We start from the raw sequence: 25636 nt of genomic DNA, 5'->3' as shown, positions 1-25636 counted from the left end.
TGACAAAATGTGTAGAATTGCAGGAAAATGTTCTTTCCCAGGGGCCGAGACTTGGTTCATCCGGCCATGCACTGCCAACGTCATAGTTTACTACAGTCCTTGTATGCTATTTTTAACTCACTCGAGCTTCTTATTATGAGGGGGTCTCTGATGAATTTTCTATCACAAAAAGGGTCCCTGAAAAGTTTGAGAACCGCTGCAGTAACTAACACTTACTCTGTAGCTTTTGATATACAGTATTTGCACTGATCAATGAGAAAACAGTTGAATTAAATCCAAAGTCTTGTTGAGCGCAAAACATGTGGTTCTACCTGTTATGGGTCATAGTGTCACATTAGGAACTTTGTGGATTTTCTTTAAACCCTTCATTTTGGACCTAGTTGTGTAGTACTAGGAATTATCCTGAAGGAACTATCTAGGCTAGGAAAAATAAACCTAGCAAGAATCAAAGGTGAAACTAGTATCCATTTACCTGGTTTGCCTGCGATAGGTATCCCTGTGCCCACTGGTAAGTCAGTGTGCTCAACGGCAGTTCCTCCAACACCACCACCCACGCCCACACCTGGACTTGGAGTCGCTGCTGGCGCTGGTACACCTTCTCCACCGATGCCCACTCCGTTTGGCTTACCTGTGGGCAGGTAAGAACATAGGTGAGGGTACAGTATAATCTCTTGAGCCATGGTGAAAATCTTGATTCAGCTAACAAGAGATAATAGGTACTGTACAGAGACCGCACAGAACAGACAAACAATATTGTTCTTCCACTGGTCTGCATTACCTAGACTAAAAGTTATGAGCGAACAAGAGAGGCTCTTACCATATTTAGCAGCTTTGGCCGCGGGATCATATCCTGCAATCACAAGCATCACATCATTCACATTTTCACTGTATTTTGAATCACCTTGATATCTCACAGAAAGACAGACCAGACCGTGATACTGTTTGAGCTCTTTCTGATGTCTTTACTATTCACACACATCCTCTGACGTACCTTCAGCTCCTACTCCACCAGGTACTCCACCCTGTACTCCTCCTGCTCCTCCAAATCCTCCTGCTCCTAAGCCTGTTCCTACACCTCCTGGGACTCCTGTGTAGAGGTTCACAAGGAAATTATATGATTTCAAAACCAGAGATGTGAGCATGAATTCAACTGATGTTCAAATTCTGATGTTGCTGTTTTGAGTGATCTTACCATATTTAGCAGCTTTGGCTGCAGCGGGATTATATCCACCAGCCCCAGTTACACCCCCTCCTCCTCCTCCTGGTAATCCTCCTCCTGGTAATCCTCCTGCTCCTCCAGCTCCTATGCCTGCTCCTGCACCTCCGGTGACTCCTGTGGTAAAGAAAACAATTAGATTTTTAATGAATATCCAACTTCAGAACTGCCAAAGATACAGTAGACTTGTCACACCACGACTTAAGATAGACGTAAATTCAACCAATGTACCAATAATGAATGAGATTGATTGTTTTGAGTGATCTTACCATATTTAGCAGCTTTGGCCGCAGCAGGGTTATATCCTCCAGCCCCTGGTACTCCACCAAGTCCTCCAGCTCCTAGGCCTGCTCCTGCACCTCCTGGAACTCCTGTGGTGGAGGATCACAAGAAAATTATAGTTAGTTAAAAGTTGACAGAAGTTTAAGTATGAATTTAACCAATGTACCAACTCTGATGTTGCTGTTTTGAGTGTTTTTTCTTACCATATTTAGCAGCTTTGGCCGCAGCAGGATTATGTCCTTGCATGCAAAAAGTTAATCAATTAAAGACATCATCCCTGATTTATGAACTCACTAAAACAATTGGGGGGCGGTTACTAAAAAGCAAGCTCAATGGAGAATGTCCAATGAAACTGTTTTTTATTCCAGGATAAGTCTTCATCTCTGTCTAGGAAGCCACCCTTTACAGAGATCAACATAATGTGTAGCATATAGTACAGTACATTTACAGGGCAAATCCAAAACGGACTCACCTCCATATCCAGCCCCGGGTACCCCTCCTGCTCTCCCGGCCACGCCAGCTCCTCCTGGAACTCCTACAGATCAGGCTCAGGATGTTATTATTTGGTGGTTTAAACAACATGTAATATCTAATGGTTGCTTCTTTGAAACCCAGTGGGGGAAAAAAAACAAATTTATTTAGGGGGTTTGGCACCACCGGCAGTATATCAATACAGTATATTAATACAACGGTTAGGCAGTACATTTTTCAAAATCCTGAAGAGGATAAAATACCATATTTAGCAGCTTTGGCAGCAGCGGCAGCCCCTCCTGCTGGTACCCCTCCATATCCTCCATAGCCTGCAATACAAAACAAATAGCAACGTTTATAAATGACCTCATAAATGGTTTGATAAGACAGACCAAAGCTCCCCAATCATAACCAACAGTATTACCTCTTCCAGATTACATTAGATTTCAACTTCTGTGCAAACCTCCATATCCTGGTCCAGCCCCAGTCCCTGGCCCTCCTCCTGCTCCTCCTATGCCGGCTCCTCCAGCTCCTAGGCCGGCTCCTCCAGCTCCTAGGCCAGCTCCTCCAGCTCCTAGGCCGGCTCCTCCAGCTCCTGGGACCACAAGAAGAACATTTTATTATTTTTAAATAATGTCTCCATTCAGAACTGCCTAAGATACAGTATACTTGTTACTCTTCTTCTTCTTACCATATTTAGCAGCTTTGGCCGCAGCAGGATTATATCCTGAAATGTAAAAAATGTATAAATTAAAAACATCACTCTTGCACCCCAAGCCTCATGATACAGTAGTATTACTAACACTAGTTTATGCTATCAATTCATGATATTACAGTATATCAAGTTGGCATCACTGGAAACGTACCTCCAGCTCCTGCCCCTCCTGCTGCCCCTCCATATCCCCCATAGCCTGTCAGTCAAAACATGGAACATCATCAACCTAGTAGCACTATAAGGCAATGTACCCCACTTTACCTTAAAACCAAACCCTCTGCTCAAACACACTAACTCCACAGCTTAAACCTGTATATAAAGCCAACTCTACCCCTATGCAAAGTTTACAAACTACATATAGATGTATTGTACATAGGAACAAATACATATTGTATGTGTGAACACTGCCTTTACTTCCACTCCTCCCCCAGACTCTTCCTTTGGTATACGTACTCCCAGGCCTGGGATATCCTCCAGCAGGCACACCACCATATCCACCCCCTGGCCCACCAGCAGCCCCCTGACCTATAACACAGGAGAGGGCACGTAATGAGCAGACACACGGTAGTACTGTAAAACATGGACAGAAATGTCATTATGAATTCAACTGATGTACATTTTTCTTACCATATTTAGCAGCTTTGGCCGCAGCAGGATTATATCCTCCAGCCCCAGGGACAACCCCTGCTCCTCCTCCAGGTACTCCTCCCTGTATTCTTCCTGCTCCTCCAAGTCCTCCTGCTCCTAGGCCTGTTCCTACACCTCCTTGAACTCCTGTGTGTTCGCATGGAAATGATCTGATTTTAAAACCCGAAATGTCAGCATGAATTCAACCACTGTACCAACTCTGATGTTGCTGTTTTGAGTGATTGTTCTACCATATTTAGCAGCTTTGGCTGCAGCGGGATTATATCCTCCAGCCCCAGGTACACCCCCTCCTCCTCCTGGTACTCCTCCAGCTCCTAGGCCTGCTCCTGCACCTCCTGGAACTCCTATGGTGGATGCAGAAAGCAATAACGGACAAAATGTTTACAATAAATTCAACCAATGCACCAATGTTGATGTTGCAGTTCTGAGTGATGTTTCTTACCATATTTAGCAGCTTTGGCCGCAGCAGGGTTATATCCTGGTGAATAAATTCAAGTTAATAAATTAAAGATATCAGACTTGATTTTAATAGTTATAGCCCATTAACTATGATTAGGTACCTCCAGCCCCAGCCCCTCCTGCTCCTCCATATCCTCCTCCTCCTGCTCCTCCAAGTCCTCCAGCTCCTAGGCCTGCTCCTACACCTCCTGGAACTCCTGTTGTAGAGAAAAAGTATTGTATTTACAAGTCATGTATACCATAAACCAACACTGAATGAGACTAGCGTTGTTGTTTTGAGTAATATTACCATATTTAGCAGCTTTGGCTGCAGCGGGATTATATCCTAAAGCCCCAGGTACACCCCCTGCTCCTCCTCCAGGTACTCCTCCTGCTCCTCCAGCTCCTAGGCCTGCTCCTGCACCTCCGGTGACTCCTGAGGTAGAAAACATCAAGATTTTGTTGTTAAGTCATGGCTAACTTAACAATTGAAAAGATACAGTAGACTTGTCACTTTTCTTCTTACCATATTTAGCAGCTTTGGCAGCAGCAGGATTATACCCTACAAATAAATAAATTAATAGATTTAAAAAGATATTTTCAAAGTCACACTTTCCAAGCCACATAATGCAGTAGCATACAAAACAGTGTGAATGGATTGGAGAAGTCAAGCATCATGACTTACCTCCAGCCCCAGCTCCTCCTGCTGGTACCCCTCCTGTTCCTCCAAGACCTCCAGCTCCTAGGCCTGCCCATGCACCTCCTGGGACCCCTATGGTCGAGGAAAAAAACCGAACATTGGATTTCAAATTCAACTATTGTATCAACACTGAATGAGTCTGGCCTGATATGGAGTGATTTTCTTACCGTATTTAGCAGCTTTGGCAGCGGCAGCAGGATTGTATCCTGAAATACAAACAATGACAATAATTCAAAACCACTCCTGACTTGGATAATATAACAAAACTGCATTTCCAGCCCCATATCCCGAAATGTAATAAGATCATGAGATATAAATATCACTTTAGATAATCCTGTTGCCAAGCACCGGTTTATACTATCGATTCATTAAATTGTTATAAGCCTTAGACCATGATGAGATACCTCCAGCCCCAGCCCCTGGTACCCCTCCTCCTGCTCCTCCAAGTCCTCCAGCTCCTAGGCCTGCTCCCGCACCTCCTGGTACTCCTATGGTGGAGGGTCACAAGAAGAATATCAGCATAAATTAAGCAATGTACCAACACTGAATGAGCCTGAAGTTGTTTAAAATGTAGATTTCTTACCATATTTAGCAGCTTTGGTGGCAGGGTTGTATCCTAAAATAAAAAATTATTAAATTAACGTACATCATCCTTCCTGGCTTGAATAGCAAAATACAACTGCATTTCTAGCCCCATAAATTAGCAGCAGACAGCACAGAGTGACTGGAGGGTAGAAATGACTGTACATTTTAATGATTGAAATGAACTTGATCATGAACATTTGTCTTACCATGGATTTCTGAGTCTCCTCAAGTAGTAGTTTATGCTATGAATGAATTCATGAAATTGCTACAAGCGTAAGATACTATAGTGCAATAATTAGACAAGGTACCTCCAGCCCCTGGAAAAGCCCCTGCTCCCCCAAATCCAGCACTCCCTGGAACACCTATAGGGAGGGTAACATCCATACAGTATATTACACTATACAGTATGATCATTTCTATTATTAAAAAAGACTGGTGTGAGTTGGAGCTAGCTAAGCCAAAGAACGAAGCCCTTCAGTGATGGTGTGTTAACAGCATTGTAAAGGCTGTGGCCTGGGCAGCTTTGGGATGTTTTGGTTAGTTATCCTCACCGTAATAGGGAGGCCTGGCTCCCACTCCATAGCCTGTTCAGAGATGATGAAAATGGTGATGGTGTTAAAGATATCTGCTACATTAAGTTTAAAGCTGCAGTGCCAATCCAGGTTAGTGCACTTGATAGGAATCAAGACAATACAGAAATATAATGCATGTACAAGGATGTCTACAGGCAAAATGCACTGGTTACCAACTCTCAGGTTGGGGTCTGCTTGAGCAAGGCACATCACCTTCATAACAGCTTCATGCAGAGCCCAGTAGCTGGGATAATGTACAGTGGGGTACATAATTGTTGGCACCCTTGATAAAGATGAGCAAAAAAGACTACTAAATAAATAATACAAATACTGAGCTATATTGTATGCTCCCAAAAAATTGTGGAATTATATTGATATTAATACAATTGACAATTGCTCAGAGGAATAGATTTAGATAAAAAATTATTGGCACACCTGTTTTCAATACTCTAGCACCCTCTCCTTGCGAGGATAAAGACACAGAGTTTTATGAGATTGGAGAACATGTTGGGAGGGATCTTAGACTATTCCTCCAAACAGAACCTTTCCAGAACCTTGATGTCCTTTGTCTGCGGTTATGGACTGCACTCTTCAATTTAAACCACAGGTATTCAATGGGGTTCGAATCCGGAGACTGAGATGGCTATTGCAAAATGCTGGTTATGTGGTAAATTATCAATTTCTTTGTGGATTTTGATTAGTGCTTTGGGTTATTGTCTAGCCAAAGATAGCCAAAGATCCACCATCCTATTTTACAGTAGGTATGAGGTACTTTTCTGCATATGCTTCTGTTTTCAATGCTAAACTCACCAGTGGTGTGCATGGCCAAAGAGCTCTATGTTCATGTCATCTGACCATAGCACCCGTTCCAAGCCAAGTGTCAATGCTGTTGATCAAACTCCAGGTAGTGCTATAGTCATATGACATGAAAACAGAACTCTTTGGCCATGCACACCAGTGGTGGGCTTGGCATCGAAAAACGGAACTTAAGCTAGGCCGTAAGTGGATCTTCCATCAAGACAATAATCCTAAACAGACATCAACATCAACAAAGAAATGGTTAATTAATTGACCCCAAAATCAACATTTTGCCATGGCCATCTCAGTCTCCAGACTTGAACCCCATCGAAAACCTGTAGTTTGAATTGAAGAGGGCAGTCCATAGGCGCAAATTAAGGATAACAATGATCTGGAAAGATTCTGTAAGGAGGAATGGTCTAAGATCCCTCCCAATGTCCAATCTCATAAAATATTTTAGACAAAGGCTCAGTGTCGTTATCCTCGCAAGAACACTCTGAGCAATTGTATTAATATAAAATAATATATTTTCCCCATTGTTTTGAGAGCATAGGTCAATAATTGTATTATTTATTCAGTCTTTTTTGCTCATCTTTATCAAGGGTGTCAATAATTTTGGACCTGACTGTACTTTAGTTTAAGCTATAGCTAGGAAAACATACTGTAGTAGAGGTATGTAGTATTTTCCTCCATTCAGAGGTGTTCAGCCTACCTCCAGCTCCTCCTAACCCTGCGCCTGCTCCTCCTGGAACTCCTGTGGGGGAGGGTGACATGAAAACAAGGGTTGGTTAAAAGTGGACAGACATTTCAGCATGAGCTAAAACCAATGTACCAACTCTGATGTTGCTGTTACGGGTGATGTTTCCTACCATATTTAGCGGCTTTGGCCGCAGCAGGATTATATCCTGAAATGTAAAACGTTAATTCATTAAAAAGGAAATTCCGCCAAGCCATTACAGTAGACATACAGTAGAGTCAAACTACATGACATTCTGCACCCCAATGGTGCTCCTTACTGTACCTCCAGCCCCAGCTCCTGGTACTCCTCCTACTCCTCCTGCAACTGATCCAGCACCTGGAAGACCGCCTGCACCTCCTCCTGGGAGTCCTGTGTAGAGAGACACAAGAAAACCATTGGATGTCAGAAGCATGTCTAAATTCAGATAGTTAACAGTGGAACTAAATGAGTTAACAGTATGATTTCAATCAATGTACCAATTCTGATGTTGCTGTTACGGGTGATGTTTCCTACCATATTTAGCTGCTTTGGCCGCCGCGGGATTATATCCTAAAATGCAAAAAGTTAATCACTCGTGATTTTTATAGTCTAAAGATGATTAAAGATTTTTGCCAAATATAACCATCTAGTTTACAATATCATACCTGAATAAAGTCCTTAATCTACACAGTAAAGAGCAGCACCACTGAGATGAGATTAGTGATAAATGTGGAGTATACTTTTAGGCTCACCTCCAGCCCCAGGTACACCCCCCCCTCCCCCTCCTGGTACTCCACCAAGTCCTCCAGCTCCTAGGCCTGCTCCTGCACCTCCTGGAACTCCTGTGTGGCAAGACAAGACAAGAACAGTTAGATAAAGGGATGATCTGCAGTTCAAACAATAACAAAGCAATCTCAAATATATAGACAGCGCTACAGATGCAAGACTGACCATCCATGATATCAACATTATAGTTTTAACACTGTTTTGAGGCTATGCAGTATTGGTTTACAATAAAAAGGTTTACAAACAAAGGAGTTAAACACGTTTATTTTGGATTCTGATGGTACGACAGTTCAGCTAAACTAAGGAGGCATCTATACGTTATATTCTTCAAGAATATGTGGGTATATACAGTATCATTAATTAATTTAAAAAATGTATGTAGCAACTGCTGTTTGCCCCTTTAAAGATGAACAGAAATAAAACATCTATGTACCACCTCTTGTTTTGAGAGATTTTTCATACCATATTTAGCAGCTTTGGCCGCAGCAGGGTTATATCCTGAAATGCAAAAGTTTATACATTAGAAACTCAGATTTTTATAGTCAAACTGCAATCACAAAAAAATGTGGCAGAATTCTGAACTAACTAAACTCACTGTAAGAGGTCTATCAGATTTTTAAGTTGTACAGTTACTTTCATATGTACCTCCAGCTCCTCCGGGTACCCCTCCAGGTACTCCTCCTGCTCCTCCTGCTACTGATCCAAGACCTGGGACGCCCCCTGCACCTCCTGGGACTCCTATGGTGGAGGGTCACAAGACACAAGTCTTGTCTTACTATCTAAAACTCTGATATTGCTGTTCTGAGTGATGTTTCTTACCATATTTAGCAGCTTTGGCTGCAGCAGGATTATATCCTGAAACGTAAAAAAATGAATAATCTGAAAATCTTTAGATATACTCTGTCAGTATAGACCACAAAAAGAGTGAAAAAGCTACGTATATGTTTCATTTGTATCCTCTGAATATCTAGTGGTAGTAATGTTGCTGTCCTGCAGTAACTGTAGCTGTAGCTCTAGTAGTTTTGTTTGGTGGTACTGTACAGGTACAGTAGTAGGTCAGAGATCTCTTTCTCACACTCTCTTTCTCTCTCTCTCACCTCCAGGGTAAGCTCCTCCCGCTCCAGGGTAGGCTCCACCTGCACCAGGCACACCACCCAAACCAGCACCTAGGGGTGGGTGAAGAGAGAGAGAGAGAAAGAGAGAGAGTAAACACCTCAAGAGTTAGTAGTTGAAGTAAAGACATTTCAGTAGCCCTGTGATAGCGATCATTACCATATTTAGCAGCTTTAGCTTGAGCCTGGGCCGGGTTAAGACCTCCTGTCCCCACACCTGCAGAGAGTGGGGGAACATAGACAGAGTTACAGGTCTCATTTCCAATTCATTTAAGTAATAGAGAGCTTTTAAAATATATTTTCACATATATTTGTGTAAGTGTTCTCCAAATCCCTACCAGTTCCAATGGGGTATCCAGGCTTGGATCCAGGACCTCCTTTTCCCCCAGGAAGGCCTGCTCCACCACCACCACCAAAGCCCCCATATCCTGAAACAAGTGGAGAGAACCATCTACCATCTACACACATACAATTACACATACATGCAGGCACAATACTTAAAACATTTACATTTGAAAAACTTTCTGTACCAAATGGAAGTTTGCCTCCAGCTCCTCCAGCTTTCGCTCCATAGCCACCTGTGGAAACCATGGTGACAAAGAAATGGAATAGAGTAAAGGTTTCGAATATCCACTAGCACACTGTCAGAAAATCAATTACTACTTCAATGTTTTTGAACGGTCTTTGTTTTAAGTTATTGATTTATTGCTGATTTATTCATTCCAGATCCATCCAAATACATAAAACCACACAATTACACTCTATTCTATTCAGCAGTAAATGTTAATACATCTAATGTAGAGGGTTAGTAGTTCTACATCATTGTTAAGGTTTGAGCCCAGTAGGTCATAGCTGAAGCAGTTTGGGTTTTTGCATGTGTAAACACAGCTACATTTGTTTCTCATCAAACCGGTGTTGATTTGATTCAGAGATATGACCTAGCCTGCTACAAACATCGAGAAACATTCTGAAAACGAAGCTACGGAACAGACAAGGAGGATTTGTCAGTCCACTCAGATCTTATTTGTCAGTGACTACAGATCTGTGAGGAGGCCAAAGGAGAGCTCTAACCTACTGTATGCTTTTGGCTGCATGACACTCTTCCCTGTGAGGGACCGCATACAGTAAATAGATAACTAAGACCATGTTGTCTTAACACACATCATATTAACTGACATTGATTGAAGTGGTGGTCCCTTACAGGGAATGGGTGTGAAGCAGCTAACTTACATACAATACATGACAGGAGCAATCACAGTTTTAGTGGGTTAAGGTTCGGAGGTATTGCACTTTTCAGATTCTCGAAGCGTCTTAGAGGGGAAGGTGGTAGATGTATCGTTCTGATTTTGAGGTCTTCCTAGAACGTGATGATGTGACTGCAACAACACATGGTGAAAAGGGCAACAACTCAGTTTTGAAGAGGAAAGAAAACACCCTTGTCCCAAAGCCAGGACCTGGGCCTCAAAAAGAGAACGATTCTCAGTAGCCAATTCACAATGATAAACCCACCATACATGACCTGATGCCTAGGAGGGGGGTAGCCATAGAAACGCCCGTGCACGTGGCCGTTCATGTGACCGTGGCCGTGCATGGGGCTGTGCATGTGGCCATAATAGGGGTGATGGGGATAAGACACTCTGTGCACTAGAGGGAAAGGAACTGCAACGCACGGTCAACAGTGTGTCAACTTAATTTATAATGACTGCAAACATCTGACATATAACATCCATTAAACACTGGGATGATTGACGTTTAAGGACAATAGTCATAGTTGTTTTTAAGTAACTAATGGAGGATTGCCACCTCCAGTTTACCTGCACACGCCAAATGACAATACACTTGTTTTAACACTAGCTATGTGTCCATTTCTGTAGATTCCAAGATGTCAATGCAAAGACTGGAAAATGTAGCTTCATTATCAACATTTTACCTGTGAATTGATAGTAGAAAATATATCATTAGCAGTCATTAAATTGTCCGATGACATACCTTGTGTTTTGGGTGTTTTGAGTGGGTATCCATGGAATACTCCTGGCTGCATTGGGCCTCCGTAACCAACACGGCCTGAGCCTCCTGGTCCCTGTTGTCCTCCACCTGGCACTGTAGAGGACAAATCATATCAGGCAGACAAACAGACAGGCTAGACATGAAAACAATGTGATCTGTAGATGCATGCTACAGGTATCCCAATCAAATGTTACATGATTTGGGATTGAGTCCGTTCCCAGTGGCCACACCGGGCAGCACTCCACGACCACCAAACCCTGCAGACATGAAGAGGAGGGGATCAGAGAATTAGCTAGTGAATGGATTAAGGTTGAATGGCGGGAACCCGGTTACCGAGATTAACCGGGATTTACCGCCTAAAACCACTCCCTTTTCCCGGGATAAATAACTGTGAGAAACTGGTAAATTATAATACATTATTTATGTGAACAGCATGGTGTGAAATGGCGTTAAATGATATGTGATGTCTAAATATGGCTTCCCTGCGGCCTCTGCATGATGATTCAACACTCAGGGTGGGGACAGACAGCCCATCTCAGTATGAAGCGCAGTTCACAATGCATGTAGACCTACTTATCATCTCATCATGGTAACTTTTTTTCTTGTGACAGGTAGGCCTACATTTGGTGCAGCATAGCCTATGCTACAGTAATATAAATACCAAATGCACATCTAATTTACGCATCTCCATCTGGCTTTCAGGGATCACCTTGTTTTTTAATTGTAAAGATTATTATTATTATTTTAGTTGCAGATGCAGAGTTTTAAAACAGAATATCATTTGAATATCGTTGCTTTAAATCAGGGCATGTGCGAGCACTCGCTTGCAGTTTTTCTCTCTTTCTCTCGCCATCAACTCCATTCAAAGCGCATCCAAAATAAACTGTCCTGTTCTAGATCGATATATAGCCCTATATAAAGATGTCCTAGCCTACCTCTTTCAGGTAATAAATTCAATGCAGTATTAGCCTTATATTTAGCTAATTAATGATGGGTTATGCATAATAAGCTTCTAATTTATAGCCTCCGTCTCATGCGCAATACGCACGCAGCTTTGCTCCGCTGGCCTCTCCTTAAAAAATGCTCCCTAGTTCTTGGAGTCCCATGCAGGATAAGCTAGACTACAATAGCTTGCTGGACATAATTAAAACATTTTTTTTATACCACTAGACTATTTGAAGAGGGACACAAGCTCTTTTTTGCTGAATGTTAACTACAGCAGCCAGTAGAACTCACGGGTAGTTTGAAAGGAGAGCGAATGCACTATGGCGGTAGGCTTTAGCAGTTACTTATTCAGACTCATAACCATTCAATCTTCGTGAAGCGAATTGAAAGCCTTCTGCATCTAATTCTAGTCCTATATTATTTCACAGTTAAAATCAAATTCTCTAGCCTATTCTTGTAACTTTGTAGGCTACGTGTGCTGCACCAGAATCACATGTTCTCTTCTGCTTTATCATGGTTTATATAATACAATACAGTACAGTAATACAGTTCACACTAAAAAATATTATTCTACTGGAGCTAGTTTCATTTATTTACTCAAGAGAGCATATACATACAGTGCATTCGGAAAGTATTCAGACCCCTTCACTTTTTTCCCCCCACATTTTGTTCCATTACAGCCTTATTCTAAAATGTATTAAATTGTTTTTTAATTCATCAATCGACACACAATACCCCATAATAACAAAGCAAAAACAGGTTTTTAGAAATAAAAAAACAAACAGAAATATCACATTTACGTAATTGTTCAGACCCTTTTATCAGTACTTTGTTAAAGTACCTTTGGCAGCAATTACAGCCATGAGTCTTCTTGGATATGACACTACAAGCTTGGCACACCTGAATTTGGGGAGTTTCTCCCATTCTTCTCTGCAGATCCTCTCAAGCGCTGTCAGGTTGGATGGGGAGCATCACTGCACAGTTATTTTCAGGTCTCCAGAGATGTTCGATCAGGTTCAAGTCCGGGCTGGTTGGGCCACTCAAGGACATTCAGAGACTTGTCCCGAAGCCACTCTTGTGTTGTCTTGGCTGTGTGATTAGGGCCGTTGTCCTGTTGGAAGGTGAACCTTCACCCCAGTCTGAGGTCCTGAGCGCTCTGGAGCAGGTTTTCATCAAGGATCTCTCTGTTCTTTGCTCCGTTCATATTACCCTCAATCCTGACTATTCTCCCAGTCCCTGCCGCTGAAAAACATCCCCACAGCATGATGCTGCCACCACCATGCTTCACCATAGGGATGGTGCCAGGTTTCCTCCAGAAATGAAACTTCGCATTCAGGCCAAAGAGTTCTTGGTTTCATCCAACCAGAGAATCTTGTTTCTCATGGTCTGAGAGTTCTTAAGGTGCCTTTTGGCAAACTCCAAGCGGGCTGTCATGTGCCTTTTACTGTGGAGTGGCTTCCGTCTGGCCACTCTACCATAAATGCCTGATTGGTGGAGTGGTGCAGAGATTGGTTGTCATTCGTGAAAGTTCTCCCATCTCCACAGAAGAACTCTGGAGCTCTGTCAGAGGGACAATCGGGTTCTTGGTCACCTCCCTGACCAAGGCCCTTCTCCCCTGATTGCTCAGTTTGGCCGGGCGGCCAGCTCTAGGAAGAGTCTTGGTGGTTCCAAACTTCTTCCATTTAAGAATGATGGAGGCCCCTGTGTTCTTGGGGACCTTCAATGCTGCAGAATTTTTTGGATACTCTTCCCCAGATCTGTGCCTTGATACAATCCTGTCTCGGAGCTCTACGGACAATTCCTTCGACCTCATGGCTTGGTTTTTGCTCTGACATGCACTGTCAACTGTTGGACGTTATATAGACAGGTGTGTGCCTTTCCAAATCATGTCCAATCAATTGAATTTACCACAGGTGGACTCCAAACAAGTTGCAGAAACATCTCAAGGATGATCAATGGAAATTTTGAGTCTCATAGCAAAGGGTCTGTATACTTATGTAATTTTTTTTTTTTATTGTTTTCACTTTGTCATTATGGGGTATTGATTAAATAAATGTTTTTCCTAGTCAATGTTAGAATAAGGTAGTAATGTATTTTTTTTTTTGAAAAAGTCAAGGGGTCTGAATACTTTCCGAATGCACTGTAGCTAGCTACATCTATGGGATTTTTGGTGCTTGGGCTCATTAAATGTATTTAATATATGGTTAATCAGGCTCAGGTAGCATCAGGCTAGAATTTTTTGTAAAATATTCAACCCTAGAGGGGAGGGTATGGTGAAACACTCTGTTTGATATATATTGTGATTCATGTGGGTTTGATCTGTGGACTTTCAGAAGAATATAAGAGACACACCTTGTCCTGGCACCTGGCCACCTTGGTAAAGTCCAGGCACCCCCACACCTGCAAAGACCAATAAAATCAATGATTTTATACTGGATTCAATGGCCTTCATCGGATATTGTACACATGCATAGTCACATAAACCCACGCTCACCTGGCACTCCTCCTTTTGGAGCCTTTCCTTTTCCGGCACCAGGTCCCAGCCCACCTCCAGGTAGTCCAGTCTGAGGAATAACAGGTGCTGAAAGAGACACATGGGAGAGACATTACATACTGTAGTTGCAACTATTCATATACCAGTGAGTCCCCAGTCAGTATTGTGAATCAGCATAGGTACATTAAACATCTAGAGGATAATGATAAAACATTGAATATTGTCAAGATAAAAAAGTAGGACTGGATGGCGTGATTTGAGCTTTGTGTGTGTGTGTGTGTGTCTTACCTCCTGCAGGCACTGCAGCTCCTGTTCCTGCGCCTCCAGGTCCCCCTGAGTTTGTCATCATCATCATCATCATCATCATCATCATCATCATTAACACCACAGTGATCAAAGAATGTGGACAATGCTAATCTTTATCCAGAGTTGTTTTGAGAGGCAGAGGTTCTATGGTACTCTAGTCTGTATAAAGTCTATGTTGGGAATAGGGTGCCATTTGGGACACAGGACACAATAATGCATGGCATTCATCTTGCCTCATCAAATGCTTTATTTTTTTGGCTCTTTGGTTATCCCCTACGCAGGAAATGAGCTGTCAGCTCTGGCTCTTGGGGGCTTGGCAGTCGGATGAAAAGTTTTCATTTATTTATTTAACCTTCTCTTTCTATCTTAAAATCCACCAATCCTTCTCTCTAAGGAACAGACATTACGCAGTGCCTTTAGTATGTGGTGAACGAATGAGGAGATTCAGAGAAACAAGGGAAGGCTGGCAACAGAAAGAATGGTGAGGAATGCTGCTGTTCTGTTCTATCTGAAAGGGGTTTGGATGAAATGGGATTATTTTGTTGGAATACCATGGAAAGACTCAAGATAGGGTTGAGGAGCATTGCACAAGAGCTATATCGGCCTGTGACTGAGGGCCTTGTCGACTGCCAACCAATATTTAAGTGCAGGCTCTTTTCCATAATGCTAAGCCATGATACCCTTCATTGAACATGTACACACATACTCCAAAACAATGTAGTTCAGGCAATATTGTTGCTTAAACTATCTAGACTACGCCAACTTATAAATCATGTCAAAAGTTTGGATGCAATTGATGTGAAACATTTTCTCATAGTATGTGAGCACACAAATGTATGTGTTATTTAAGGTTTTTACAGTTAGTGAGTGCTTTTTTAGATCAGATAACCTCTGCTTTCTTGTGTCTCTAGTCTATTGGGAACATAATTTAACCTCGTTTGGGTGGTTTGGGACCCTTTCCTGCAGCTCCAGTGAACAAGAGATACAGAAGGTACAGTATATACAGAAAGTAGCTCACTAGTTCTAAAATGGCCGCTGCGACTGTAGGATTTCAATAGGTCATGGGACCTTGGGTGCCAACATGGCACCCATGCCACTCACCTAGACCTGGCTGTAATCCACCACCGCCATAGCCTGTAGAGAAACACAGAAACAATATGGTTGGATTATAGTTTGATGTGATATATGTGTATTTGGTTGTTTTATAGCTTTCCACAACACAGAGAAATCCATAGCAACATTATTGAATGGCAATAAAGTGTTCTTTGATACAGACTCTACCCACACAACTCTCTAGTCTAGGGCCTGTGTTTCTCAAACATGTTGGCACCAGGGACTGGCAAGCCATGGTTCTCCTCTTTGGAGTACAGCTTTGGTTAAAACTACGACTTGAAAACGTGAGGACTTGTAAGTTATAGTATCAATCACATGGACCGCTGCATGGATTGCCCATAGAATGATTGTTGAGAAACAAAGGATCTGTCCTGTCTTGTGTAGTGTGTACTGTACCTGGCTGTAGTCCACCCCCGGGTAGTCCACCTGCACCATAGCCTGAAAGAAACAAAGATTTATAGCTCTGACATATTGCTAAATGTATATTGAAAAACATCCCACCTAGCTATCTTAAGATGAATGCACTATTTGTAAGTCGGTCTGGATAAGAGCATCTGCTAAATTACTAAAATGTACATGTAAATTGCAATACTATCACGGAGACCAGTGGTTCCCAAACTTTTTATAGTCCCGTACCCCTTCAAGCATTCAACCTGCAGCTGCATACCCCCTCTAGCACCAGGGTCAGCATACTCTCAAATGTAGTTTTTTTGCCATCATTGTAAGCCTGCCACACACACACACTATACGATACATTTATTAAACATAAGAATGAGTGTGAGTTTTTGTCACAACCCGGCTCGTGGGAAGTGACAAAGAGCTCTTATAGGACCAGGGCACAAATAATAATATAATAATATGCAATAATTTTGCTCTTTATTTAGCCATCTTACATATAAAACCTTACTTTTTCATCAAAAATGGTGAATAACTCACCACAGGTTAATGAGAAGGGTGTGCTTGAAAGGATGCACATAACTCTGCAATGTTGGGTTGTATTGTAGAGAGTCTCAGTCTTAAATCATTTCCCACACACAGTCTGTGCCTGTATTTAGTTTTCTTGCTAGTGAGGGTCGAGAATCCACTCTCACATAGGTACGTGGTTGCAAATGGCATCAGTGTCTTAACAGCACAATTTGCCAAGGCAAGAAACTCTGAGCGCAGCCCAATCCGGAAATCTGGCAGTGGCTTTTGATTAAATAAAACTTTCACAGAACCGCTTGTTGCAATTTCGATGAGGCTCTCTTGTTCAGATATCGGTAAGTGGACTGGAGGCAGGGCATGAAAGGGATAACAAATCCAGTTGTTTGTGTCGTCCGTTTCGGGAAAGTACCTGCGTAATTGCGCACCCAGCTCACACAGGTGCTTTGCTATATCACATTTGACATTGTTCGTAAGCTTGAGTTCATTTGCACACAAAAAACAATACAATGATGGAAAGACCTGTGTGTTGTCCTTGTTAATGCAGACAGATAAGAGCTCCAACTTCTTAATCATAGCCTCAATTTTGTCCCGCACATTGAATATAGTTCTGGAGAGTCCCTGTAAACCTAGATTCAGATCATTCAGGCGAGAAAAAACATCACCCAGATAGGCCAGTCGTGTGAGAAACTTGTCATCATGCAAGCGGTCAGACAAGTGAAAATGATGGTCAGTAAAGAAAACTTTAAGCTCTTCACTCAATTAAAAAAAACGTGTCAATGCTTTGTCCCTTGATAACCAGCGCACTGCTGTATGTTGTAAAAGCATTACATGGTCGCTGCCCATATCATTGCATAATGCAGAAAATACACGAGAGTTCAGGGGCCTTGCTTTTACAAAGTTAACTATTTTCACTGTAGTGTCCAAAATGTCTTTCAAGCTGTCAGGCATTCCCTTGGCAGCAAGAGCCTCTCGGTGGATGCAGCAGTTTACCCAAGTGGCTTAGGGAGCAACTGCTTGCACATGCGTTACCACTCCACTATATCTCCCTGTCATGGTTTTTGCGCCATCAGTACAGATACCAACACATCACCAAAGTTAATTTGATGTCACAAAGCTGTCCAGTACTTTAAAAATATCCTCTCCTGTTGTCCTGGTTTCCAGTGGTTTGCAGAAGAGGATGTCTTCCTTAATTGACCTCCCATAAACGAAACGTACATATACCAGGAGCTGTGCCAGGCCCGCCACGTCTGTTGATTCATCCAGCTGTAACGCATAGAATTCACTGGCTTGTATGCGAAACAGTAATTGTTTCAAAACATCTCTTGCCATGTCACTGATGCGTCGTGAAACAGTGTTGTTTGATGAAGGCATTGTCTGTATAGTTTTTTTGGCCTTTTCCCCCAGCATTGTCCCCTGCCATATCCGCGGCAACAGGAATAATTAAGTCCTCCACAATGGTATGGGGCTTGCCTGTCCTAGCCACTCGGTAGCTCACTCTTTTTATTAATGGTATCTGTTACTTTTATACATGTCTTACTACTCGAAAGTCGTCTTTATTCTCGCTCAAAAAAGTCCTGTGGCTTATTTTTCAAATTGTCATGTTTCATTTCTAAATGTCTGCGCAAGAGTGAAGGTTTCTCACGAGAGAGTAATGGTTAATGTGATTGGATGTTAATTATTTGACTAGGCTACCTGTATTTGACATTGTGTTGTTATTTCAGTGAACATTAACTAGATGGTTTAATTTTGTTTTTGGCAGTGAAACAAGGCTACTCAGGCAAGAAAAAAACCTCACTTAAATGTATAGCCCCGTTGGAAAATGTAAATGTACTGTTTGAAAATGTGAATAAAAATGTGAATCACATTTTTATTTGGCGTACTCCCGACAGCATTGCGTTTTGGAATACCTGTCGTAGACCAAAGCTGGTCCACAGAAGTACAGTAGAGAAACATGGCTTTGAGAATCTATTCTGTCTGTACAGTACCTGGTTGTAATCCAGCTCCTGCCCCATAGCCTGGTTTGGGTCCTGCCTTCTGTCCCAGACCACCTCCAGGGAAGAAGCCCCCAGCACCACCTCCTCCATAAGTCGAGCCTCCATACGGCGAGCCTCCTCCATAACCAGCTGAGGAGAGTGACGGTGGGGGTTATTAATCCAACCCTTTAACACTCTCAGTGTCTCATTGTGTCATATTGTGAAGTGCTCTAATGTGGCCAGGAGTGATGGGTAGCCTAAGTGGTCATTTAGCATAATATTAGCTTGAACAGCACTAAGACATAGGGTCAGTACTACTGGTGGGCCAAGAACTTGATGTCACACTGTACCTCCAGGCTTAGCGTATCCTCCTCCTCCTCCAAAGCTTCCTGTTCCTAGCCCGGTGGCTCCAGGACCAGCTCCATATCCTCCAACACCAAGACCACCGCCCCCAACACCACCAGCACCAAGGTTCCCATAACCTCAGAGAGGAGAGGGAGGGAGGGAGAGAGCGTATGAGGCAGGGTTAGTGAACAACATAATTTCAGATCCACATGAAGTGCATAGGTTGTGGATAGAAGATAGAGATTTGACTTGGTTGTATATATACTGTAGTAGGTCTGCAGAAGTGCTGGTGGTGGTAATGTCAGATTGTGACCACTAGAGGGAGTCAGAGGCTGAGAGGAACAGTTATTCTGATGTGGCAACAGTATTTTGGCACACAGCAACAGTCTCTATGGGGAGAAAAAAGTATTCTTCCCACATGGTAATCATACATAAATTAATTCATATTCCAGCTTGGGTTTCTTATTGCTGACAAAACAGCGGGAGGGGAGGCGGGGGAGAAGAAGCGGGAACAGGGGGAAACTCAGGCAGCGAGAAATGCTCTGTCTTTTCGCCACCTTTAAATATTTCACAATCCTTAATCAGACGTTGACCTGTGGCTAAACCCTCACATTGTAATTCATTCAATTACAGACAGTAAGATTTTTATTTAATTTAACTAGGCAAGTCAGTTAAGAACAAATTCTTATTTACAATGACGGCCTACCCAGGCCAAATCCGGACGACACTGGGCCAATTGTGCGCCGCCCTATGGGACTCCCAATCACGGCTGGTTGTGATACAGCCTGGAAGCGAACCAGGATCTGTAGTGACATCTCTAGCACTGAATTGCAGTGCCTTAGACCACCCAAAAACCTCATCCTCCACATGACAAGATAACTAAGGAAGACACACGGAGCCAGCCACCCCTGACATTGACACAATAGCTGTAAGAATAATTCAGTTAATGGACACTCCTACTGTCATGAACTTAAGTTTTAATAAGGTGATAAAACATGACCTAAACAGCATTAAATATGGTAACAGTAATCAAGAGTCATGACCTGGATATAGTTAGCATTAGTAGGTCGCCCCAGTCTCTGGCCCTGGGAAGGAGGCAGTGCAGTCCAGCTGTAGACAGTAGGTACATTATTCTGCTCAGTTAGTCTCTTGTGACAGAGTTAACAAATAAAATGTTAAATTGAGGAGCTAGCTGACCAGAGCACACGTGAGTTTTGGGTGTCGAGATGACTACTCAGTAAACACGACCTACTCCATGACCTCCTCCAGCCCAGAGGGGTCCTCCTCCAGCCCAGAGGGGTCCTCCTCCAGCCCAGAGGGGTCCTGTAGGGGACTGAGTAAGTCACTGGGAGTGTTAGTACGATTCTTACAGTCTATTAGCAGTAGCTGGGCCACTGCGTTTTACAGGGGTCGTAGTGCACTGGGTTGATGAAGTGGAGAGAACCGGCATGAGGTGTAAGCATGCACCCCTGGAGTGGACTACGACCCAATACAGGCCTACAATGTAAATACTGGGCATCCCTGTAAAGCTGTGTGGCATACGGTTGGGGAATTATATAAAATCATATAATCTTAATCTATCAAAGGCTAAAATGAAATTACTTCTGTGAAAGACCCAGACTAGACCAGAAGAGATCTTGGTTTGGTCTTGGTTTGAGGTGTTGTAGGCTGTGACAAGGGGGTGAGAAGAATAGCCAACTGTGAGGCGTCTGAGAAACGACGGAGGAGAGAGGAAAGAGAGGAGGGAGATGATTATGGAGATGGCCCAGCTGTCCGCAGAAAGCAGAGGAAAGAGGGGAGAGAGGAGTGGAGGAATGTAAGGGGAGAAAGCGATTGAACAAAACAGAGGATTGGGGTTTCATCCTCTAGTCAAAACAATCATGGGCAACGTCCTGCCAAGGCGTTGACATCCCCACCACACTAAGCTAGATGTCCTTCTGCTAATCCTACCTCCTCCTCACCCTCCTCCACCTCCCGTTGTACAACCGACAGCTGACAGGCTTCTTAGACGCGTGGAGGTGATGAGGAGGAGGAAGAGGCGAGACAGACGCTAAGCTAAACAGCCTCGGACTAATCCACCTCCTTCAAACCTTCTTCTCATTCCATTGCTCAACCAACAGACATTCTTGGAAATGAGGAGGTGATGAGGAGGAGGCAGCACAGGGTTGAGGAAGAGGCAAGACAGGGTCGTACATTAGTCGAAATGGTACACTCCCTTGGCCTGGGGTTGGAGAGCCAGTCTATCTCAAAGCTGTTGGTTTTTCATAACTTTCAGAGGAGACAAAAGACCAGCACAGGGTTGGAATGTTTCACTGGCAGCTCTCTGTTTGGGAGAGGAGCACAGGTCTGAGGTGTGTGTGTGTGTATGTATATGTGTGTGAGAGAGAGACACACACATACGGCCTCGCTTTTTCTCTTTTGGCTGTGTGAGACAAGCTCAGCACTCAGGGTTGACCGCCACCTGCTACGCTGCTCTGAACCCTCTGATCGCAGACCAGGAGACGAAAGGCAGACACCACCAACTCTTCCTGAGAGGGAACGTATGTGTGTGCGTGTGTGAGTGAGAGAGAGAAAGAGAGAGAGAGAGAGAAAGAGAGAGAGAAAGGCAAGGAGAAAGAGAATAAGAAAGAGAGACTCACACCAGGTTCAAAGACAGTAGAGACAGCTAGGCCGTCCCAGTCACCACAGGACTCAATTTTCTCTGGCTCCAACATCACTGGATCTCACTTCTATAAAACAGCTGAAAGGGAAGCTACAGTAATCGTAATGCCTACAAAGTCATGTCTCTTTCTCTTTAAGGGTAAGAGAACACAGCAACATGCTCCGTCCGGACCCTTGCTGATTGGCAACCTTCCACAGATTGTATCACCGAGACACATAAGAGCTCAGTACAAAAGCCCTTTGTTTTAGTCATATTTACTCAGAGCTGTCAGCTCCAACAAGCAGGCCTTTGTCTGAGGCCTATTATTACAGTATGTCAGTTCACACAAACATGTCTGTCTTAGCTCACACATTAACTTGTTGGAAGCGAGCAACTGCAAGACACAAGTTTGTTTGTTGTAATGAACCGCACACATGGAAACTGCGTCAACCTGACCTCGACTAGCTGTGAAACACACGGTTTCTTATTTGATGTTTAGACATTCAATTTGCAGATTACTGACAGGTCATTATAGTGTACGTGAGCCAAAATGGCCGTCTGTCTATGTGAGACATCCGAGCCACAGCAGAGACACCATAGGGCTAATGGAAACCAAATTGGCAGCGGACCCGAGACAGAGAGAAGCCGTGTAAAGGTCAACGACTTTAAATACAAGACAGAGAGGATAGAGAATCCTGTACAGGAGAGAGAGAGAGAGCTGCAGAGCCAGGAAATTATAAGGTGACTGATAATAATGCAGTTTAATGCATCACACTTTCCCTCTGTTTGAAACGGCACTACGTATGGTGTGTCAAGATAGGTTTAACGTGTTAGCGTGTTTAGCAGAGAATTTCCATTCAGAAGGGATCTCTTGTTGTTGCAGCTGTGCAGTCAGTTGTACAGTATGTGTACCTGGTGAGGTAGAATATGGTGTTTTTCTTGAAGCAAATTAGTGTATTGGGCACAGCATACTTTCTTCATAAACTAAAATGTGATGAATGACATATTGGACCAATGTACCTATCACATACTACATCAACATTGGACTGGAGCTGGCCAGACAAACTGCCAAAACAAACGGGTGCCTTCAGGTCATCGTGTATGTTCTCGGTCTGATTCTGTAGCTACAGTACGGATAAAAGAGAAGAGCTCATGTAACGGAGAACAGTGGGTCTGGTTTCAATAGTCTCAAAGACGCCCTCCTATTCTCTCCTCTCTGTTACCACATACAGTGGCAAGAAAAAGTATGTGAGCTCTTTAGAATTACCTGGATTTCTGCATAAATTGGTCATAAAATTTGATCTGAGTCACAACAATAGGCAAACACAGTGTGCTTAAACTAATAACACACAAATTATTGTATTTTTCTTGTCTATATTGAATACATAATTTAAACATTCACAGTGTAGGTTGGAAAAAGTATGTGAACCCCTAGGCTAATGACTTCTCCAAAAGCTAATTGGAGTCAGGAGTCAGCTAACCTGGAGTCCAATCAATGAGATGAGATTGGAGATGTTGGTTTGAGCTGCCTAGCCCTATGAAAAGCACTCACAAAATGTGAGTTTGCTATTCACAAGAAGCATTACCTGATGTGAACCATGCTGCAAACAAAAGAGATCTCAGAAGACCTAAGATTAAGAATTGTTGATTTGCATAAAGCTGGAAAGGGTTACACAAGTATTTCTAAAAGCCTTGATGTTCATCAGTCCACGGTAAGACAAACTGTCTATAAATGGAGAAAATTCAGCACTGTTGCTACTCTCCATAGGAGTGGCCGTCCTGCAAAGATGATTGCAAGAGCACAGAGCAGAATGCTCAATGAGGTTAAGAAGAATCCTAGAGTGTCAGCTAAAGACTTACAGAAATCTCTGGAAGATGCTAACATCTCTGTTGACGAGACTACGATACGTAAAACACTAAACAAGATTGGTGTTCATGGGAGGACACCATGGAAGAAGCCACTGCTGTCCAAAAAAAACATTGTTGCACGTCTGAAGTTTGCGAAAGAACACCTGGATGTTCCACAGCGCTACTGGCAAAATGTTCTGTGGACAGATTAAACTAAAGTTGAGTTGTTTGGAAGGAACACACATCACTATGTGTGGAGAAAAAAAGGCACAGCACACCAACATCAAAACCTCCTCTCAACTGTAAAGTATGGTGGAGGGAGCATCATGGTTTGGGGCTGCTTTGCTGCCTCAGGGCCTGGACAGCTTGCTATCATCGACGGAAAAATGAATTCCCAAGTTTATCAAGACATTTTGCAGGAGAATGTAAGGCTATCTGTCCGCGAATTGAAGCTCAATAGAAGTTGGGTGATGCAACAGGACAACAACCCAAAACACAAATCAACGTAAATCAACAACAGAATGGCTTCAACAGAAGAAAATACGCCTTCTGGAGTGGCCCAGTCAGAGTCCTGACCTCAACCCGATGGAGATGCTGTGGCATGACCTCAAGAGAGCGGTTCACACCAGACATCCCATGAATATTGCTGAACTGAAACAGTTTGTAAAGAGGAACGGTCCAAAATTCCTCCTGACCGTTGTGCAGGTCTGATCCACAACTACAGAAAATGTTGGGTTGAAGTTATTGCTGCCAAAGGAGGGTCAACCAGTTATTAAATCCAAGAGTTCACATACTTTTTGTACTTTGAATGTTTACACGGTGTGTTCAATAAAGACATGAAAACATATAATTGTTTGTGTGTTATTAGTTTAAGCAGACTGTGTTTGTCTACTGATGTGACTTAGATAAGATACAATTTTATGACCAATTTATGCAGAAATCCAGGTAATTCCAAAGGGCTCAGATACTTTTTCTTGCAACCGTACATTTTACGTAAGGCAATCCAATAATCGAGATTTCTCTCTCTCTCTCTCTCTCTCTCTCTCTCTCTCTCTCTCTCTCTCTCTCTCTCTCTCTCTCTCTCTCTCTCTCTCTCTCTCTCTCTCTCTCTCTCTCTCTCTCTCTCTCTCTCTCTCTCTCTCTCTCTCTCTCTCTCTCTCTCTCTCTCTCTCTCTCTCTCTCCCCCCATCTCCTCCCTTCCCCTTTTCTCTCCCCCTCTCTCTCCATCATCTAGTCCAGTCTGGTCTGGTGAGGTCAGGTCACAGTGGCTCTGCACATCAGGCTTGTTGAGTTAAAAGGAGCAGGCAGAGGGAGCCAAAAAAAAAGATGGATCCACTCTCCCCACACTCTCTCTTTCAGCCTGTCTTCTCTCTCTCTCTCTCTCCCTGTCTCCCCCCCTCTCTCTTCTCTCTCAGGAACCAGCTGGGACTGGTGAAGGGTTTAATTTAAGAGAGTGGAGAATTCCATGGCAGGGTTCCACAGTAACTGACAGCAGGTGGGGTGGTGAGAGCAAGACCTGGGATAGGAGGTTCAGAACCAGAACATCTCTGGGCCCTCTTACTCTCTCTCCACTGGAGTAGAATTACCTCCCAAACATGAGAAGTGTGAGACTGCAGTCACGGTAGATTATTGAGGCCAGAGATTATTAGTGTGGAGCCTAACGGAGCTAACATACAGGACACAATAGGTTTCTACTTTCCCAGCCCTGGGTTTGTGCTCTGTTTGAGCATATTGAGCAGCCCAGTCAAAATAGAATAGATAGAGAATGTGGAAGGATGTGGACAGATGATACTGTAGGATAACCAGGCATACAGTCAGGCATGATCTAATACCAACACTAATAATGACACAGCCAGTGAGATAGTCTGAGATTGTCCACTGATGTTCTGATAAGGCGTGAGTCTGAAATCCTGTGGATGTCTATATCATTAAAGCTACAATCCGCTCCCATGTCCTTGGAGAGTCTGTGGTTAGCTGTGACTGACAGGTGGACGCCAGC

General features: G+C 43.2%; 1 protein-coding gene across 1 annotated transcript in view; it reads right to left on the bottom strand.

Annotated features, from left to right (window-relative positions):
• LOC120028416 (elastin-like) overlaps window positions 1-25636 on the bottom strand; it is an 80058-nt gene that overhangs the window by 17577 nt on the left and 36845 nt on the right. The window contains exons 6-50 of the mRNA XM_038973640.1: window positions 19154-19285; window positions 18816-18953; window positions 16303-16344; window positions 15895-15927; window positions 14776-14820; window positions 14488-14574; window positions 14346-14393; window positions 11243-11305; window positions 11031-11141; window positions 9572-9619; window positions 9380-9469; window positions 9202-9258; window positions 9027-9095; window positions 8749-8784; window positions 8575-8667; window positions 8392-8427; window positions 7896-7985; window positions 7678-7713; window positions 7447-7533; window positions 7295-7330; window positions 7138-7179; window positions 5607-5639; window positions 5364-5417; window positions 5054-5086; window positions 4875-4958; window positions 4638-4676; window positions 4456-4542; window positions 4297-4332; window positions 4081-4206; window positions 3893-3988; window positions 3775-3810; window positions 3563-3676; window positions 3312-3458; window positions 3138-3209; window positions 2836-2880; window positions 2661-2696; window positions 2433-2564; window positions 2233-2298; window positions 1971-2033; window positions 1702-1737; window positions 1486-1587; window positions 1193-1333; window positions 992-1087; window positions 818-850; window positions 473-628 (exon numbers count right to left, since the gene is read on the bottom strand). Coding sequence (XP_038829568.1) covers window positions 473-628; window positions 818-850; window positions 992-1087; window positions 1193-1333; window positions 1486-1587; window positions 1702-1737; window positions 1971-2033; window positions 2233-2298; window positions 2433-2564; window positions 2661-2696; window positions 2836-2880; window positions 3138-3209; window positions 3312-3458; window positions 3563-3676; window positions 3775-3810; window positions 3893-3988; window positions 4081-4206; window positions 4297-4332; window positions 4456-4542; window positions 4638-4676; window positions 4875-4958; window positions 5054-5086; window positions 5364-5417; window positions 5607-5639; window positions 7138-7179; window positions 7295-7330; window positions 7447-7533; window positions 7678-7713; window positions 7896-7985; window positions 8392-8427; window positions 8575-8667; window positions 8749-8784; window positions 9027-9095; window positions 9202-9258; window positions 9380-9469; window positions 9572-9619; window positions 11031-11141; window positions 11243-11305; window positions 14346-14393; window positions 14488-14574; window positions 14776-14820; window positions 15895-15927; window positions 16303-16344; window positions 18816-18953; window positions 19154-19285 — 3282 coding nt within the window. The remainder of the gene's footprint in view (window positions 1-472; window positions 629-817; window positions 851-991; window positions 1088-1192; window positions 1334-1485; window positions 1588-1701; window positions 1738-1970; window positions 2034-2232; window positions 2299-2432; window positions 2565-2660; window positions 2697-2835; window positions 2881-3137; window positions 3210-3311; window positions 3459-3562; window positions 3677-3774; window positions 3811-3892; window positions 3989-4080; window positions 4207-4296; window positions 4333-4455; window positions 4543-4637; window positions 4677-4874; window positions 4959-5053; window positions 5087-5363; window positions 5418-5606; window positions 5640-7137; window positions 7180-7294; window positions 7331-7446; window positions 7534-7677; window positions 7714-7895; window positions 7986-8391; window positions 8428-8574; window positions 8668-8748; window positions 8785-9026; window positions 9096-9201; window positions 9259-9379; window positions 9470-9571; window positions 9620-11030; window positions 11142-11242; window positions 11306-14345; window positions 14394-14487; window positions 14575-14775; window positions 14821-15894; window positions 15928-16302; window positions 16345-18815; window positions 18954-19153; window positions 19286-25636) is intronic.

The sequence above is a fragment of the Salvelinus namaycush genome, chromosome 34 (genome assembly GCF_016432855.1).
Source record: "Salvelinus namaycush isolate Seneca chromosome 34, SaNama_1.0, whole genome shotgun sequence".
In the NCBI taxonomy this organism is placed as follows: Eukaryota; Metazoa; Chordata; class Actinopteri; order Salmoniformes; family Salmonidae; genus Salvelinus; species Salvelinus namaycush.
This window is presented reverse-complemented; position numbering and strand designations above follow the sequence as displayed.